Source organism: Mustela lutreola, chromosome 2, assembly GCF_030435805.1.
Source record: "Mustela lutreola isolate mMusLut2 chromosome 2, mMusLut2.pri, whole genome shotgun sequence".
Taxonomy (NCBI): Eukaryota; Metazoa; Chordata; class Mammalia; order Carnivora; family Mustelidae; genus Mustela; species Mustela lutreola.
Genome location: NC_081291.1, coordinates 105,624,808 through 105,642,469, shown reverse-complemented (window position 1 = coordinate 105,642,469; position 17,662 = coordinate 105,624,808). Strand labels below are relative to the sequence as shown.

The following is a 17,662-nucleotide window of genomic DNA, read 5'->3' as shown; positions in this document are numbered from 1 at the left end:
CAGCCTGCGTGTTGTGAATAAGTAATAACTGTTCATTTTGTTCCTTTTTAAATAATATTATGGATTCAGTATAATTATACAGTTCACAGAAAGTTTGAGAAAATAAAGGAAAAAATCTCCTATGACTTCATTATCCTAACCACACAACACTTAAATTTTGAGAATTCCCTCTAATCGTTCTTCATATAATGTAGTTTATTTCCAGTTCTGTACATTTTCTTTTTTCAGTTAACACTCTTTCTTTGTGAAATATATTACACACAGTCTTCTGTGTGTATGAACAGTTTCAAGAACATGGTAAAAGGTGTCCTCACCTATCAGGTCTTGGAACGTTGCCAGAAGGATGTGCTCTGAGGTCCCCTTCTGGTTGTAGTCCCCTGTGTTTCCTAGATCTAACCTACTACCTACCTAGGTAGAGCCCTACTTTTTTTTTTTTTTTAATGGTTTTACCACCTGCATATGTACCCCCATAACAATGTTATTTAATTTAGGAAAAAGTGAATAGCCAGCACAAGTTTAGCTGTATAAGGGAGGGGCTCTGTTGCCGTTCATAGAAGAAACCTCCTAGGAGAAGATGAGCTAAACCAAGTCCTTGGCTTTAGCATCTTATAAATCATTGAGGAAGTTTAGAAGAGTCCTTTCTGAAGCCACAAGAAGGCAAAATTCTAAATGAATTTTGTGAAATACATGGTTCAAAAAGTTAGAGCATTTGGTGTGAGCCAGCTACTGGCCATTCAGCAGGAATGCGGACAGAGGGAAGAATCTACTCAGTATTTTCTACCGCTGAGCAAACTGTGACCCACTTCCCAGCACTCAGCAGTAGACTGAAACCAGAACATGTCTTTGGGTGAAATGAATGTCTTCAGCCAGCCCAGACAGCAGGGCATGGAAAGGAGAGTTGGCATTTCCACAGATGCTCACCACCGGCCAAATACAGGTGCGGATGGAACCAGTTTCCCTTGAGCATTCTGTCCTCAGATTTCAAAAGACAGTAACAGTGGCAGCATGGAGGGCACGGATGACGGTCTTCCATACATCTGTCTCTTGAATCACATCACTCTGATCTGGACCAGTTTCCCTGTGTCTGCTCTACAGCTTTCTTCCTGGGATGTCTTTTCATTGTCCTTTTGTGCTACATCCGTCTCCTGTATTCTTTTCTTCTTTTCTGGTTGCCTCTCATTTCAGTGGAGCACATCATCCTTTAAACTCTGAGAAAGATCTGTGGGAGGCAAAATGTGAAAATGTGTGTTTGAAATATCTTTATTTTGTCCTCATGTTTGATTGCTAGTTTGGATAGAATTTCTAACTTGCAGTTAATTTTTCCTTTAGAATATTGCCTCCTTGCTACAGCATTCTGGTGAAAAGACTGATGTCATTTCCGTTCATCATCTTCTGTTTGTGACTTCTTTTGTTTGTTTGTTTTTCTCTAAAATTTGGAATCTGTCCTTTGTCCCCTGAAGTTTGAAATTATCTCTGGGCACTCGGTGGGCCTTTGTAGCAGGACAGCCATAATTTGGTTCTCTGAAATTTTCTTGAATTTCTTCACTGATGACTTTGTCTCCAGTGTTTTTTCCTATTTTCTCTGAAATCTTTATTTCATGGTCATTGGACTCCCTGCTCTGGTCCTCTTATTTTTCACTTCATTTCTCTCTCTCTCTTATGTGTGGAGAGATTTTCTCACAATTTTATCTTCTGAGCCTTCTCTTGATTTTTAATTTTTGTTACCATGTTTTAAAAGTGTTCTGAATTTTGTTTTTCAAAAAGCATATTTGTTTCATATATCTAATATTGTCTCAAGACTGAAGATATTAATTCTCTTTATTTTTAAGGTTCCCCCCCCCATTTTTTTTTGATCTTTTGTATTTTGGTCTTTGTAATCCTGTTTAGGGATTTTCTCAGAGATCTGATATTTCTTGGATTTCTGCTCACGCTTAAGTCTAGGGAAACTAAAAACCTGACTTTAACTTTTGAACATATGGGTGGAGCCTGTGCTTCTCAGGACAAGTAATCTGGATTTGTTGGGGGAACCTAGTGTTAGTATCATTAGATTTTCCCTCTCAGGTTGGTGAAATACCCCAGAAGGAATTCTGATCTCCTGCTTGGTGAGGAAAGCAACTAGGAGCGGTAGAAGAGAAGAGAGTAAGGTGGGGGAGGATCTTAGCATCTAATGTTTATTTCATGTAGAGTTACTTCATACCTGTTATCAGTATGGTATCCATTCTCTTTGAAGTCCCTGATGTTCCCCAAACTAGAGAATAAGCTGCCTTGTTTCACTCTTCGGAGACAAAACCTCCAGAACTTGGCTGGGATGCAAGAGGGACAGTTACCGGAGGTGTGTAGTTGGGGAGGGGATTTAAGGATTCAGTTGCTCTGCACACAGGTTCCACTCAGTCATCATTTTAGCATTCCTGTAAACCCTCAGATCCAGAGATACCTGATGCTGTCAGTTCCTGAGCCCTCTCTGGAATCTGCAAACTACTGCACAAGAGTCAGCTTTCTAGTTACCTCCCAAAATGTTGTTGCTTTTAGGGGTACCTGGGGGGCTCAGTTGGTTAGGCATCTGACTCTTGATTTGGGCTCAGATCATGATATCAGGGTCATGAAATTGAGCCCCACATTGGGCTCTGCGCTGAGTGTGGAGCCTTATGATTCTCCCACCCTCTCCCCCCACACCAGCTCGTGTGCACACTCTCTTTAAAAAAAGAAGTTTTTATTGCTTTGTCTACTTCCCTGGTATCTTCAGGTTTGTCTTTGTATAAAATACATTTAATATAATTTTAATGGATTTCAGAAGAAAGTGAAATTAAGATGTATGTGTTCAATGCACCATGAAATGAATCTGAAACAGTGATATCTTCTGTATTAGTTGTATCATCTTCATAACCATCTCTTTTTTTCTATAACTGTCTTTTTAAATGATATAAAGTTTATCAAGTGGAAGTTCGATCTTTTAAGTTTGCTAGAACCACAGTTTAAAAACATGGATTTTAATTTTACTTGCACATTTCTTTTTCTTTACTCATATTGTTTCCTAAGGCTAAATTTCTAGAAGAGTAATTACTAGGCTAAATGGATATGAACATCTTCGGGCTCTTGAAAAATATTACGGGACTGCTTTCTTAATTTGTTGAACGGGTTTACAGTGCCTCTCCAATTCTGCTCTGAAGAAAACTAATCCACAGGGCGCCTGCGGTGACTCGGTCAGTTAAAGGTCGAACTTTGATCTTGGTTCAGGTCATGGTCTCAGGGTTGTGGGATCGGGCCCTGAGCTCGGCTCAGGACCTACTATAGATTATTTCTCCCTCTCCCTTTACCCTTTCCCCTGCTCACTCCATGCTCTCTCTCTCTCTCTCTCTCTCAAAATAAATAAAATCTTTAAAAAAAAAAAAAAGAAAGAAAACTAATCTTTCTTAAACTTACGTGGCTTTAGGTGTTAAAAGTATCCCTCTTTTGTTTGTTTTGTTTTCAATGAGAAAAAATTAGATTTAGCCACCTGGACTTCCCTTTAGGTGATCCCGATTTTCTCGGCACCATCCCAAGCATTATAGCCAGGAGCCCGTTGATCATATGCTTTCCTGTCTCCGTTGGGCCTGATCAGGGTAGCCAACTCCATGTCCTAGAGCTTTCTCATAGCCTGTTTGATCTTGTGCTTGAATGCAAGTATGTTGCTGTCTTCTACGTTATTCATGGCTGACTCAGTAGCCCGGGAAATTTGATGATACAGCATAGTGGTGAAGCTTGGCTCCTGGGGGCACTCTTGAGGATATTTGGGCTGCCTCCAGAGATGCAGTGTCTTCATGCATGGGAAGGTGGGCAACATATGGATTTTCTTTTTTGTGTGCGAATGACTGTTGGCACCTTTCAGCACTGCTTTCTTGTCCTTCAAAGCCTTTGCTTTGGGGCAGGGGAGCAGGTGATTGCTTCTTCACCTTTGGCACCATCTTCACAAAGGCAAAAAGACAAAAATTCCCTTCTTGTGGGGCGCCTCAAGAGCAGGGGCTCTTGATCTCAGGGTTGTGAGTTCAAGGCCCTCATTGGGTGTGGAGCCTACTTAAAAAGTTCCCTTCTAGGGATGCCTGGGTGATTGAGTCAGTTAAGTATCTGCCTGTGTCTGAGGTCATGATCCCAGGGTCCTGGGATCGAGCCCTGCCTCGGGCTCCCTGTTCAGCAGGGAGTCTTCTTCTCTCTCTGCCTCTTGCCCCAGGCTTGTGTTTGCTCTCTCACTCACACTCTTTGTCTCTCTCTCTCTCTCTCTCAAATAAATAAATATAATCTTTAATAATAAAATTAAAAATTCCCTTCTTAAAGACAGTTCTCTTGTGCTTAAAATTAAGTTGTAAGTTAAAGTATTTGCTTTGATTGGTGATCTCTTTAGTCTATTTTCAGGGAATTAAAATTTCTCTTCTATCTTAATCAGTCTTCTGTAATTTATTTTTAAAGTGGGAAAGGAAAAAAGGCATGGCCAGCATTTGAGTTTTGCCGTCATTTACCTGATATCCAGTCTAGAAGTTAGAAGATTTTTTTTTAAATGTCTTCTACCTGACCCTCTTGCGGTCGTGCATTGGTATTTAATCTTAACCACTTGATTTTCATTTCCTTTTAAGCATGCTTATTTTTTAATGAGACCAGGTACTTTTGTGACTTTGTTTTTAATACTCATCTAGAATGAAATGTTTTCAGAAAGGTAGGAATAGTTTTCTGCAGATACACACATGGATTAAAATTTTCCTCTTTGGTTGATTTTTTTGTTTTTGTTTTAGGTGGTGCTTCCTACATTTATCCTAGAGAAGCGTTCCTTGCTGGAAATGTATGCAGACTTTATGTCTCATCCAGACCTATTTATAGCCATCACTAATGGAGCCACAGCTGAGGATAGAATGATTCGTTTTGTTGAGTACTACCTTACCTCATTTCACGAAGGCCGTAAAGGAGCCATTGCTAAGAAACCGTACAATCCTATCATTGGAGAAACATTTCACTGTTCCTGGAGGGTGCCAAAAAGCGAGGTGGCATCCAGTGTTGTCAGCAGCTCTTCCACCCAGGCAATCACAAATCACACTCCTCTGTCAGAGGAGACTTTGAGCCAGGTGGGATCAGACTGTTATACAGTCAGATTTGTTGCTGAGCAGGTTTCCCATCATCCTCCAGTCTCAGGATTTTATGCAGAATGTGCGGAAAGGAAGATGTGTGTAAATGCGCATGTCTGGACTAAGAGCAAATTCTTAGGCATGTCGATAGGCGTGACCATGGTTGGAGAAGGTAAGTAGCAAAACTGTTCTCCAATTTTTCGTATCAAGCTATAATCTTAAGTTTGGGGAAGCTAGATAAATATAAATTTAAAATGTTACATGTGCCACTTTTTTCCATTTTTTAATGTGTTCCAGAATTGTGGGGAAGGGGGCCTCATATTTATGGAGAAATATAAATTATCTTCTTTAATTTTTTTTCCTGATTTTAGATATAAAATTTTAGAGTATTTGGAAAACTTAGAAAAATATCAAGGGGAGAATAAACCGTCCCTAATACCTCCATCCAGAGAAGGCTGAGTTTAGCTAACATTTTGTATTTATGTTCGTACTTTTATTTTTGTTTTATAAATTTGGGATTAGTTCTCTCTATATAGTTTTGTGTCCTGCTTTTTTGCAATAAATATTCATTTTCCTCCCATGTAATTGATAATACTTTAAAACATGTTTTGATGACTGTATAATACCCTATGAAATGAGATATTTGCCATCTTTTATTTAACAATTTCCTTTATTTGGACATTGAAGTTGTTTCTATATTTTCATTATTGTAAAAAGCACTCAAGAAATATATTACCTAGAAATATCTTCTAGTTTGATCTTTTATAGCTTCCAAGGAAGTAATATTTTAAAACATCCCCAGTCTTTAATTTCACTTCAGCAAAAGGTTATGAAAAAATAATTTAAGGTAATACCCCAAAAGTAAACAAAACAAAAAACTTCCACAAAAACCATTACAAAGTTAGTAAAAATATAAAGGCAGAAGAAACCCTACCATCTTAATGTTAAAGGAAAACCCTTGTGCATTAAATAATATGTTCAGAATGTAAAATTACAGTGTTAGCATGGCATAATTAAGCCTATGATATATGATACTAACATTTTGAGATAGTATTAAAATACCTCTGAAGAAAATACTTTATCCCCCTTTTCAGTTTTCCCCATTGTTAAAATCTGTTGTGATATGAGTCTTAGCAATTTCCAAATAATGTTTTAAGTTAATCAAAGCTTCTGTAATTTTAGAAAGTCTTAATGTTTTGTTAGAATTTTGCCATCTTCACTTATAAGCTTCGTACCATTAGCTCTAAGATCTTCATAAATCAGTTTGATTTTATAGATGAAAAACACAAGTCCATAGTGATGAGACATATTCAAGGTCACAAAAGTTAAGGCATAGCGAGATTTAGAACCTCCTCCTTTAACACACTCTCCCTGAGGACGGTTAGCTGTTACTGAGAATCCGATGGTAGCCTCTTCAAGAAGGAAATACTTCAGGAAATAAGGAAAAGCATTAATATCTTAACCTTGCATTAATCATGAGGAAGGTCTAAAATAGGTGATTTTTGGTATTTATGTGCTTATTATATATTTGTGGAATGCCTTTTAGAAATTAAATTTCTTTTGTAACCTCAATAAAAAGTAAACAAAATCAGAAAATGGGAGTTAGACAATTTTGTTCTAACAGGAACATGTTTTTATTTGTTAGGGGGAAATTCCATTTAATGATGATGTACGTGAGGTTTTAGAATTCTTTGAATCTGTTGTCCTAATAAGACTATTATCATATACATTCAAAACTGACTGATTTTAAATTACTTAGATTTTGTGTGTGATACTTATGGCAAATATAGTTTCAGAATAAGAGATCAGAAATCCAGGTTATAAGGGGACATATTTTTAGAAAAATAATCAAAACTTATGTTTTTTAACTTTTTTTTTTTTTTAAAGATTTTATTTATTTATTTGACAGAGAGAGATCACAAGTAGGCAGAGAGGCAGACAGAGAGAGGAGGAAGCAGGCTCCCCACTGAGCAGAGAGCCTGATGCGGGACTCGATCCTAGGACCCTGAGATCATGACCTGAGCTGAAGGCAGCGGCTTAACCCACTGAGCCACCCAGGCGCCCCTATGTTTTCTAACTTAAAATGAATCAGCAGTTACTATTAAATCCTTCAGGGATACCCGAGTGTGTTGTCTGTATGTCTTCTGACAGCTCCCATTACATATAAATGTCTTACAGCCAGAACCAGGTTCCTTATGAAATTGCTTGATAATTCTTGATTTATTATTGCCCTTTGTGAAGACTGTAAAGGTTACACAAGAAAATAGTTGGTTTTCCTTTATGTAAAGTAGACTGCTTGAGATCCTCAGTTTATCTGTTTGGTTATTCTAAGAATTAACTATCTTAAAATACTTATTATAACTCTTGCCCTTCCTTATTTGCAAACATTAAGAACAGAGTAGTTAATGAGCATTCATTAAGAGAAAGATACCATTAGAGTTCAGTTCAGTATTTAGTCTCCTAGTGACCCAGATAATGAGCTTGGGTTAGTAATGTAGCTCAAATATCCTTAGTGTGTCTTCTTTATCTGGTATAAGTTGATTATTCATTAATGTAATTTCTCTTCCTATAATTTTTCTTTTAAAAAACCATCCTTAATATAGCATCACTTAATATAAAACAAGTCTTATTAGAATAATATTTGTTTGAAAACTGTCACTTCAATCTCTTGTAGCCTCACACCAAATTCTTCAGAATTTTGCAAACAAAGTTATTACTATGACAATAGTTTTCATGACAGAATTAGTTTTTTTCTTCCTAATATACATAGAATAAAGAATGCTTTTTTTCATTGAACTGAGACAAAGTTCTGTGACTCTACAGCATTAGATATTATTCCCAAACTAAGAAAGTTGTTAGTATTAATTATCAGACCATACCATGATGCAGTATAGCATATTCTTAAAATCTGATTTAAGGTTTTATTTTTAAGAGTCTATTAGAGGGAAATCTTGATCTATTTCTACTAAAACATTTCTGGTCCCATGAACCCCAAAGGGATAGCAAAGTCATAATGAATGTAACTCAGATTCACTATTACCAGGAATGTTACAAATACAATTTTAAGTGAAATTAGTTTAATCCAAAGTTAAATGAAAGTGAAGCAAAATAGTGATGTTTGTTTATTAGGCTTGAGAAAAACTAATAATGGATATTTTATAACTGTCTCTCCTTTTTTTTTTTTTTTAAGATGTTAACCATCTTTATGTTTTCACATTCAGGTGTCCTCAGTCTGTTGGAGCATGGAGAAGAGTATACATTTTCTCTACCGTGTGCATATGCCCGGTCAATTTTAACTGTTCCTTGGGTAGAACTGGGTGGTAAAGTCAGTGTCAATTGTGCAAAAACTGGGTATTCAGCCAGCATCACTTTTCATACTAAGCCATTTTATGGTGGCAAACTACACCGGTAAGAACATTTAAATGATACCTGGCTCTTATTCTACTGTTTATAACTCCTTATTCTTTCCTGCTTTGTTTTATGTAGATGGAGTTGTAGTTTTATTTATTTCTACTTTTTTGAGACATTCTGGGCATCCTGATCTAGTTTTTTTTTGTTGGTTTGTTGGTTTGTTTAAGATTTTATTTATTTATTTTAGAGATAGAGAGTGAGAGTGCAAGTTGGGAGGAGGAGCAAAAGAGAGGGAGAGGGAGAAGCAGAGCCTACACTGAATGGAGAGCCCAGTGCCAGGCTTGATCCCATGACCTGAGATCCTGACCTGAGCCAAAACCAAGAGTTGGACACTAAATTGACTAAGCCACCCAGGCGCCCCCATCCTGATCTAGTTTTTAGAAGAGTGACAGATCTATCTACTCCTACAAAATTTTCCTGGTTAAATAGGTAACAATACGTAGAGTAGAATTCCTAGCAAATGAACATTCGGTCTCTGGCCCAGTTTCTGCCTTAAAGGGGCTCAGACTCAATCCAGGCCTCAGTGAAGGCAGCTGTTGGTACAAGGTAGCATGAGAATGTATCAAATCATATGAAATAGTTGAGGTAGTGCAGTGATGGAATAAGGCCTTTGTTCTAATCCCATCAGGAAATGGCCAGTTCCTGTACCCCCATCTCAGCTTCTCTGTCTCTTCAGCACGGGCCAGATCATCCAACATTCGTGAAGACAGGTTGTCTAATAGAATCTTCAAAAGGATACTGACTCATTTCCTTAAGCCCTTCATGTCTGTTCTGACTTTCCCTAAAGTAGGGATAGTTTTCTCTGTCTGTAACTCTTCACTGAAAAATACATCTCTTGTTGATGATTTTCACAAAGTAAAAATCTGAGCACTTTGATCTAGACATGGAACATTACCAGCATCCTAGAGACCCTCTTCATGCCCTGTTACAGTCACACACACACACACACACACACACACACACACGTTAACCATTTATACCCTTCCCTCTTAGGGTAGCCACTATCCTGCTTTCTAACACCATTGATTAGCTATTTCTGTTTTTGAACTATATATTAAAATGAAATCATACACTGTTTTCTTTCAGATTTGACTTTTGCTCAGTATTATGTTTTTGAGGTTCATCCATGTGTAGCATGGCTTATTCTCCTTACTGAAGACCGTATTACATTGTATGGCTATGCCACAATTCACTTATTCAGTCTAATGCTGATGGGCATTTGGGTAGTTTTCAGTTTGGGGCCATTACAAATGGTGCTGCTAGAACATTGTTTGGTGAATGTCTGTGTGAATTTCTGTTGGATAGATACCTAGAAGTGGAATTACTGGGTCATAGGAAATGGAAGTTGAACTTGAATAGATGCTGACCAACAGTTATAAGGGGTTATTACCAAAGTACTCTCCCTCCAGCTAGTTGCATATAGCTGTTTTACTTTTTCACTTAGTACTTTCACTTGGGTACTTAAAAATTTTAGAAGTGGAAAGAGAGATTGATTGGTTCCCAGACACCAAATGGGCCTTTAAAAATACAGACTTCAGTGGTGCCTGGGTGGCTCAGTGGGTTAAAGGCTCTGTCTTCGGCTCAGGTCATGATCCCAGGGTCCTGGGATCAAGCCCCGCATCGGGCTTTCTGCTTGGCAGGTAGCCTGCTTTTCTCTGCCTACTTGTGATCTCTGTCTGTCAAATAAATAAAGTTAAAAATCTTTAAAAATAAATAAAAATAAAAATACAGACTTCAAAACACTAACGTCAAGAATTATAATATGCACACATATTACCCAAACAGAACCACTAGACGTTGTCAAAATAGTCATCTCTTACCCTTAGAGAAGGTATTATTGTGGTTAACACTTTGCTTTATGTGCTTCAACTTACTCTGCTCATTTTATAGTAATCACAGGATTCACACCTTAAAACTAGATGTTGTAGACCAACATTTACTAGGTGCATATATCCCTTTGCAACATGTCTGAAAACTGATAGTTCAGTGTTTTCAAACATTTATTATTCACACAAAACTCACAGTGAGTGAGAGGCAGTCCATTCAGACTCCCTTTATTTATATGTTATTTATTTATATGAAGTTAGAGCTGAAACCTATATCCCTGTAACATTCTTGCCTTGGTGAAAGTATTCCTCAGTCTCTCTGTATGCTTGAATAGAATGCTTAGGGGAAACAACTGCCGTGATAAATCTTCCCAAGCCAGCACTATTTTATTATCATGACACTAAGTTATTTCTTAGTGGCCTGTTGCTTATTTTTTTCTCTTATAAGTATTATTTTCTGGATAAGGAGACATGGAGTGATTTTAGTTGTCTTTTTGCAAACTATTTCTGGTCCCTGAAACTTAATTCTGAGAGTATATGTATATGTGCATATGTATGTGTTACCTGAAATCCTGCAGGACTCATACTAACTGTAAAAACATTTAAAAAAAATTATTAATACACAAACTTATTCTCCTGATTGAGTTGTTTTATTTCCCCCAATATGGCTGTAAGTTTTTTGATAGAACTGTACTGTTTTGGGCCTTCTGTTCCATCTATACAGTGTACATAGTAAGTTATTCATAAAGTTTTGCATATTTGTCTTTGGAAATATGATTATGAGTGAGTTTCTCTCTTCTTGGAGATAGAATCTAGTCCACCCTTTCAAACTGTACCTATTCCTTTAATATATTACTCCTTTAACATAATCTCTTAGATATGAACTCTTAGATCAGATTTTTTTAGAACTTCACTCAGTTTTTATCCCCTTCCTCCTCCTAGGAGAGCCCTGCAGAGGTTTGAAAACAGCTGTTGCAGGCTCTCTTCCTTTTTTTCTTCTTGCAGTTAACATCTTCATTTCTTTGATAGTCATTCTTAATGACATGAAGAACTAATAGGGTAGTTTTGATATTAGTATGTTCTCATTGCCAAATAGTTGATAGTAAGTGAAATGAAAATGCTAGAGCGACAGGCAAGAGTACATCAGTGCATATTAACAACATGGGTGCCAGCCGCTAGGGCAGTGAGGGTCAGCCTCTCGGGGGTCACTGATGCTTGTAAACACCCACATGTACAGAAAGTTGTGTTGGAATGTTTAATTGAGCTAACCTGTGAAAATCCAACCCTAGTCATAGTACCTTTTTTTTTACTTTCAAATTAAGTATGTTTATCTGTATTCCTGTTAAGTCTTTGCCATTTAAATGTATCTCTTAACTCTGATACAAGAATACAGTATACTATTTTGCTAACAATTCTGATCTTTTTTTTTAAATATTTTATTAAAATATTGGGGCGCCTGGGTGGCTCAGTGAGTTAAGCCGCTGCCTTCGGCTCAGGTCATGATCCCAGGGTCCTGGGATTGAGCCCCGCATCAGGCTCTCTGCTCAGCAGGGAGCCTGCTTCCTCCCCTCTCTCTGCCTGCCTCTCTGCCTGCTTGTCATCTCTCTCTCTCTCTGTCAAATAAATAAATAAATAAATCTTTTTTAAAAAAATTTAAATATTTATTTGACAGGTGACAAGTATACAGAGAGGCAGGCTCCCCACTGAGCAGAGAGCCCGATGCAGGGCTCTATCCCAGGACCCTGAGATCATGACCTGAGCTGAAGGCAGAGGTTTAAACCACTGAGCCACCCAGGCACCCCAACAATTCTGATCTTAATTCCGAAGGCAGTGGGGAGCCAATTAAAATGTTAAGCATGGAATTAATATATATTATTTAATTACTTTTATCTTTTGAAGTCATTTCAAACCTCCAGAATAATTATACAAACTCTCATGTATCCCTTGCCTAGTTGTTAGCATTTTGCTTCATTAGCTTTGTCAGAATCTTTTTCTATGTACATATCATTATCATTATTATTATTATTCCTGAAACATTTGAGAGTTATAGACTTCCTGACACTTTAAAATATTTTAGTGTAGGGCACCTAAGTGGCTCAGTCAGTTAAGTAGCAGACTCTTGATTTCGATTCAGCTCATGATTCTGGGGTCCTGGGATTGAGCCCCGTGTCCGGCTCCTTGCTCATCAGTCAGACTGCTTAAGGATTCTTTCTCTCTCTCTCTCTCTCTTTCTCTCTCTCTCTCCCTCCTGCACCTTCCCTCACTTGCACGCAAATGCATTCACTCCATCTCTCTCTCTTTCAAATAAATAAATTTTTAAAAAAATATTTATTTATTTGACAGAGAGAGATCATAAATAGGCAGAGAGGCAGGCAGAGACAGAGAGATAGGGAAGCAGGCTCCCTGCTGAGCAGAGAGCCTGATGTGGGGCTCAATCTCAGGACCCTGGGATCGTGACCCAAGCCAGAGACAGAGGCTTTAACCCACTGAGCCACCAGGCGCCCCAATAAATAAATATTTTTTTTAAAATAAAATATTTTAGGGGCACCTGGGTGGCTCAGTGGGTTAAGCCTCTGTCTTCAGCTCAGGTCATGATCTCAGGGTCCTGGGATCGAGCCCCACATCAGGATCTCTGCTCAGCAGGGAGCCTGCTTCCTCCTCTCTCTCTCTACCTGCTTCTCTGCCTACTTGTGATCTCTGCCTGTCAAATAAATAAATAAAATCTTAAAAAAAAAATAAAAAAAAATAAAATATTTTAGACTGAATTTCCTAAGAACAAGGAAATATATAGAATCACATCTCTCATACAATCAGAATAGTTGTCAAATTCAAGAAATTTAACATTGTTATGTTAAATTAATACTATAACTAAGTACAATCCATGTTAAATTTTGTCAGTTTTCCCAGTAATTGGCAGTATTTTTTCTCCTACCCAGGATCGTGCATTTGTATTATTGTTATGTCTCTTGAGTCTATTGGTATTTTCCATTGCCTTTCTCTTTTTCTTATGACAATGACAGGTCAGTTTTATAGACTGCTTCTCAGTGTGGGTTTGTTTTTTTTTTTTTTTAAAGGTTCAGGTTATGCAGTTTTGGCAGGAATACCTTAAGCAGTTTTGTGCCTGGAAATTATATGTTTTAAGTATTTATTTCTAAAAAGACCTATCTGGTGGCAGGTAAAGAATGGACTGGTGGGCAGGGGGAGTGAAGAGAGATTAGAAGGGAAACCAGTTAGACATTCAGAGTTGACCTTTTAAGGACTAACTAACAGGGGGGCACCTGGATGGCTCAGTGGGTTAAAGCCTCTGCCTTCAGCTTGGGTCATGATCCTAGAGTCCTGGGATCGAGCCCCACATCAGGCTCTCTGCTTGTCAGGGAGCCTGCTTCCCTCTCTCTCTCTGCCTGCCTCTCTGCCTACTTGTGATCTCTGTCAAGTAAATAAATAAAATCGTTAAAAAAATAAAAAAAAATTAAAAAAAAAAAAAAGGACTAACTAACAGGATATAGAGAAGTCAGAGGGCAGCTAAGATAGCTTTCTCTAAAACATAAGTGTTTGAAATAGCGGTTTATTATCTTTCATAGTTTTCTGGACTGACTAGGTTCGGTTGGGTGATTCTTACGTGATGTCCTTCATGTTAGTTGAAGCTTCAGCCATCTAAGGGGCCGATCCACTGGATATCCAAGGTTAGCTCACTCACGTGGGAGGAAACAGTAGATCTGGCTGTGGACCAAGAGCCCAGCTGGGACTGTCATTCAGAGGGCCCACATGTGGCCTTTCTGCATGATTGCAGCTTCTTCCACCTTGGCAGCTAGATTTCTAGAGGAAGCATCTACCAATATTCTAAAAGCCGTATTGATACAAAAACAGGTTGATACCTGGTTTTCATACTCTGATTTTTTGAAGAACCCTAATAATTTTAAATAGACATTTTCAGTTTTGTTAATGGTCAGTCATCATATTTGCTTTCTTTTTCCCCTCCATACCCTTTACCTTTCCACAAGGCCACAATCACTTGATTTTCTGTCACTTGGAAGTACTGCCCTTTTCTCTAACAAAGTCTCTTTCCTTTGGATTCACATACACACTCTTTCCATAACTGTTGATGGATAGTTTCAGCTGACTAAAGTTTCCTCATTTTTTTCCATTCTAATCTCTCCCAGGACCAGTGGTTTCATCTAATTTCTCATTTAAAAGATTCCTATGAGAGGGGCACCTGAGTGGCTCAGTGGGTTAAAGCCTCTGCCTTCAGCTCAGGTCATGGTCCCGGGGTCCTGGGATCGAGCCCTGCATCAGGCTCTCTGCTCAGCGGGGACCCTGCCTCCCCCTCTCTCTCTGCCTGCCTCTCTGCCTACTTGTGATCTCTGTCTGTCAAATAAATAAATAAAATCTTTAAAAAAAAAATTCCTATTAGAAACTGTCTTTTCTGTTTTTGATATCTTTTCTTTTTTGATTTTACAAGAATATTATAATGAAGGTTTTCTTTTATGCCTTTATTAATGGTGTGCCTCTCTCCTCAGACAGCCTAGTTTTTTACTGCTATCTATAATCAGAGCAGACACATTATCTGCTGTCTGCATTTGATATAAATATATTATCTTCCACTTGTCTTCCCTTACTCCCTCATTTTCCACAACTCTGTCCAGTGCAGCCAAGTGAGCCTACTTAACTATTCCTCTTGTCCGTGTCTATCTCCTGATCCCATTTTCCACACTCACTTCAGGATGATGATGATTTTATAAAGTCATCCTAAAGTGAGGTCGGAATTAGCAGTACAGATAAATAGCACTCTATCTTCTGTCTGTCTGTCTAGTGGAATGATACTAAGATTATGTGAACTGTCTGTCAAGTGACACACTTTCCTGCTTACTGGAGGTACAGTATAGAAAGGCTACCTCTGCCTTCAAGAAACTTTCAGTGTAGTGTTAGAACCCAGCACCCTATCTTTGGAAACTGTTTGTAAGGCTTTTTGGGAAAATGTCATATATTTAAAAGGTCTATTATTATAATAATCATAGCAATGGAGGAGGGATTAGATAATTATTATACATGAAAAGAAAATTTAATTCTGACTCATGTTAAAGTAAAAAAGGAAACTTGATGCTCAACATACCTCTCATTGTTTGATAAAGGAAGCCTATCACATTTTCAAGAGAGACAAACTGTTTTCCTGGTATTAAAATTTAAAGGGATTTGTTGCAGCTATCCTTATATAAGTGACATTTAGAAACACAAATAGGCAATGTCTCCTTCAGTAGTTCTGCATAAAATGTAATTATCCTTCATGTGGGTATTTTATACATATATATATATATCAATAAAACCCAAAGTTAAAAATCTTAACTTTCAATCAGTAAAAACTTTTTTTTTTTTTTTTAAGTAATCTCTTCACCTGATATGGGGCTCGAACTCACAATCCTGAGATCAAGAGTTGCATGCTCCCCCACCTGAGCCAGCCAGGCACCGCAGTCAAGGAAAACTTTATATATGAAGCCAAGTTAATATATTCAGTGATTTTCTGGTATTCCAAATAGCTGTAGAGACAGAGTCTAGACCATCTAAAAGGCTAACTTGTTGTCATATTTATAGAAAGTGAGAGAATAATGCCTTATCAATTACCAAATTATTCCCAGTTTAGAGATGAGTAGGATGATAGCTTAAGATTCAGCTCTTAGTATCTTATGGGCCACATAGTCAGTGTTATTGGTTGGTACCAAGGTCTAGAGCTACATGCCCTTTCTCTTTTTTTTTACCCAACATAGGGCTAGAACTCGTGACCTTGAGATCAAGACCTGAGTTGAGATCAGCAGTCAGATGCTTAACTGACGGAGCCACCCAGCTGCCCCTAGATCTATGTGTTTTATACGTTTAGATATTCATTTATTTACTGGCTATAATTGCTTTCATGTTACAGTGACCGAGCTAAGTAGTTGTGAGACAGTTTGGCCTGCAAATCCTGGTATTTAATTCCCAGTCCTTTACAGAAGTTTGCCAGCCCTGCATTAGGCTGTTAGGAACAATTACTATAAGCAGAATGAGGTGAGGCCCTTCGTCCTTGTGTTGCTTTTGCATGTTCCCCATCCCTCTAGTATGTGTGATTCTTGTTCCCCGCCTTAGCCCTCTTCGTGCTGCTCTTGCCGTGTAGCTGCACCAAGCAGCACAGACCCCACGTAACTTAGCATGCATGCACAGGGACCTAGGTGTGCTGTTTTCCAGTGGGAAGGCGTGTGCAGGAGATGATGACTTGAGAGATTGTGATGTGGCAGTAAAAGATCAAGTGAGGAATATTTGATGGTCCCTTAATTCTCAGAATTTGGTTCTGTGTATGTGTGGATGGAGAAGGGAACGGATAAAGTACTCAGTGCCATCTCCTCATATCCTGTTTGGTTAGAAACAGATTTTCAAAGAAGGGAACAATGTTGGCAAATGGGGTCAGAGAGGAAACACGGATGTCACAAGAAACAGGCAAGAAACCCTCCACATGGACTTATTTAAGTTCATATGCTTTGAAGTATAACCAAGTTCCCATCTGTGCTGTAATCAAGCAGACTTGTAGCCATGGTGTTCTTTTGTGTCCAGTGAGCTGTCATTATGCATAGCTCTTGATTTTGGACGTTTGGTTTGCTCTTGGATTCCAAATCCCTCCTACCTCGATCTCCAAAATCTGGTTCATAGATCATTTGCTTATTGGTCCCTATATCTCTGCTTTGACTTCTGAGTTTGCATACTTCTCCTGATTGAAAACCATGGATGGGCTCCTTATGTTTCGCTGTGTCCTTCTGGTTCCTAGTACCTTGACTTATTCCTGACAAATACTGCTTCCTGTAGCCTGAACCACTGGGCTTTGGTCTTGTGGACTGCCTTTTGAATCCAGATAAACCACAGTCACTGACGCACTGATTAGACCCTAACATTTGCCCACTATTCTCTAAGTTCTGAACCTTTGTCTTATCTGACCCTGTTGTTACTTGTGTCCTACAGTGAACACAAAATGCTTCATTAAAAATAATTCAACCAGGGGCTCCTGGATGGCTCAGTCGGTTAAGTGTCTGCCTTCAACTCAAGTCGTGATCCCAGGGTCCTGGGGTCGAGTCCCAAGGCTCCTTGTTCAGCAGGGAGCCTGCTTCTCCTCCTGCCTGCCGCTCCCAGTTCTTGCTCTCTCTCTGACAAGTAAATAAAATCTCTAAAAAAAATTAATAAAAATAATTAGACCTGTTTATTCTGATCTTCATCTGAGCCACATCCTGTCTGTTGATAACCTAGCTGGATAACTTACTCTTCATTAAACTTTCAACAATAATAGTGTTTGAGTTCTCTTGGAGTTCTCTGTTGATGATGATA

General features: G+C 38.4%; 1 protein-coding gene across 1 annotated transcript in view; it reads left to right on the top strand.

Moving 5' to 3' along the window:
- The window catches only part of OSBPL11 (oxysterol binding protein like 11), a 98,195-nt gene that overhangs the window by 64,559 nt on the left and 15,974 nt on the right, over window positions 1-17,662 (top strand). The window contains exons 9-10 of the mRNA XM_059162949.1: window positions 4,761-5,259; window positions 8,309-8,495. Coding sequence (XP_059018932.1) covers window positions 4,761-5,259; window positions 8,309-8,495 — 686 coding nt within the window. The remainder of the gene's footprint in view (window positions 1-4,760; window positions 5,260-8,308; window positions 8,496-17,662) is intronic.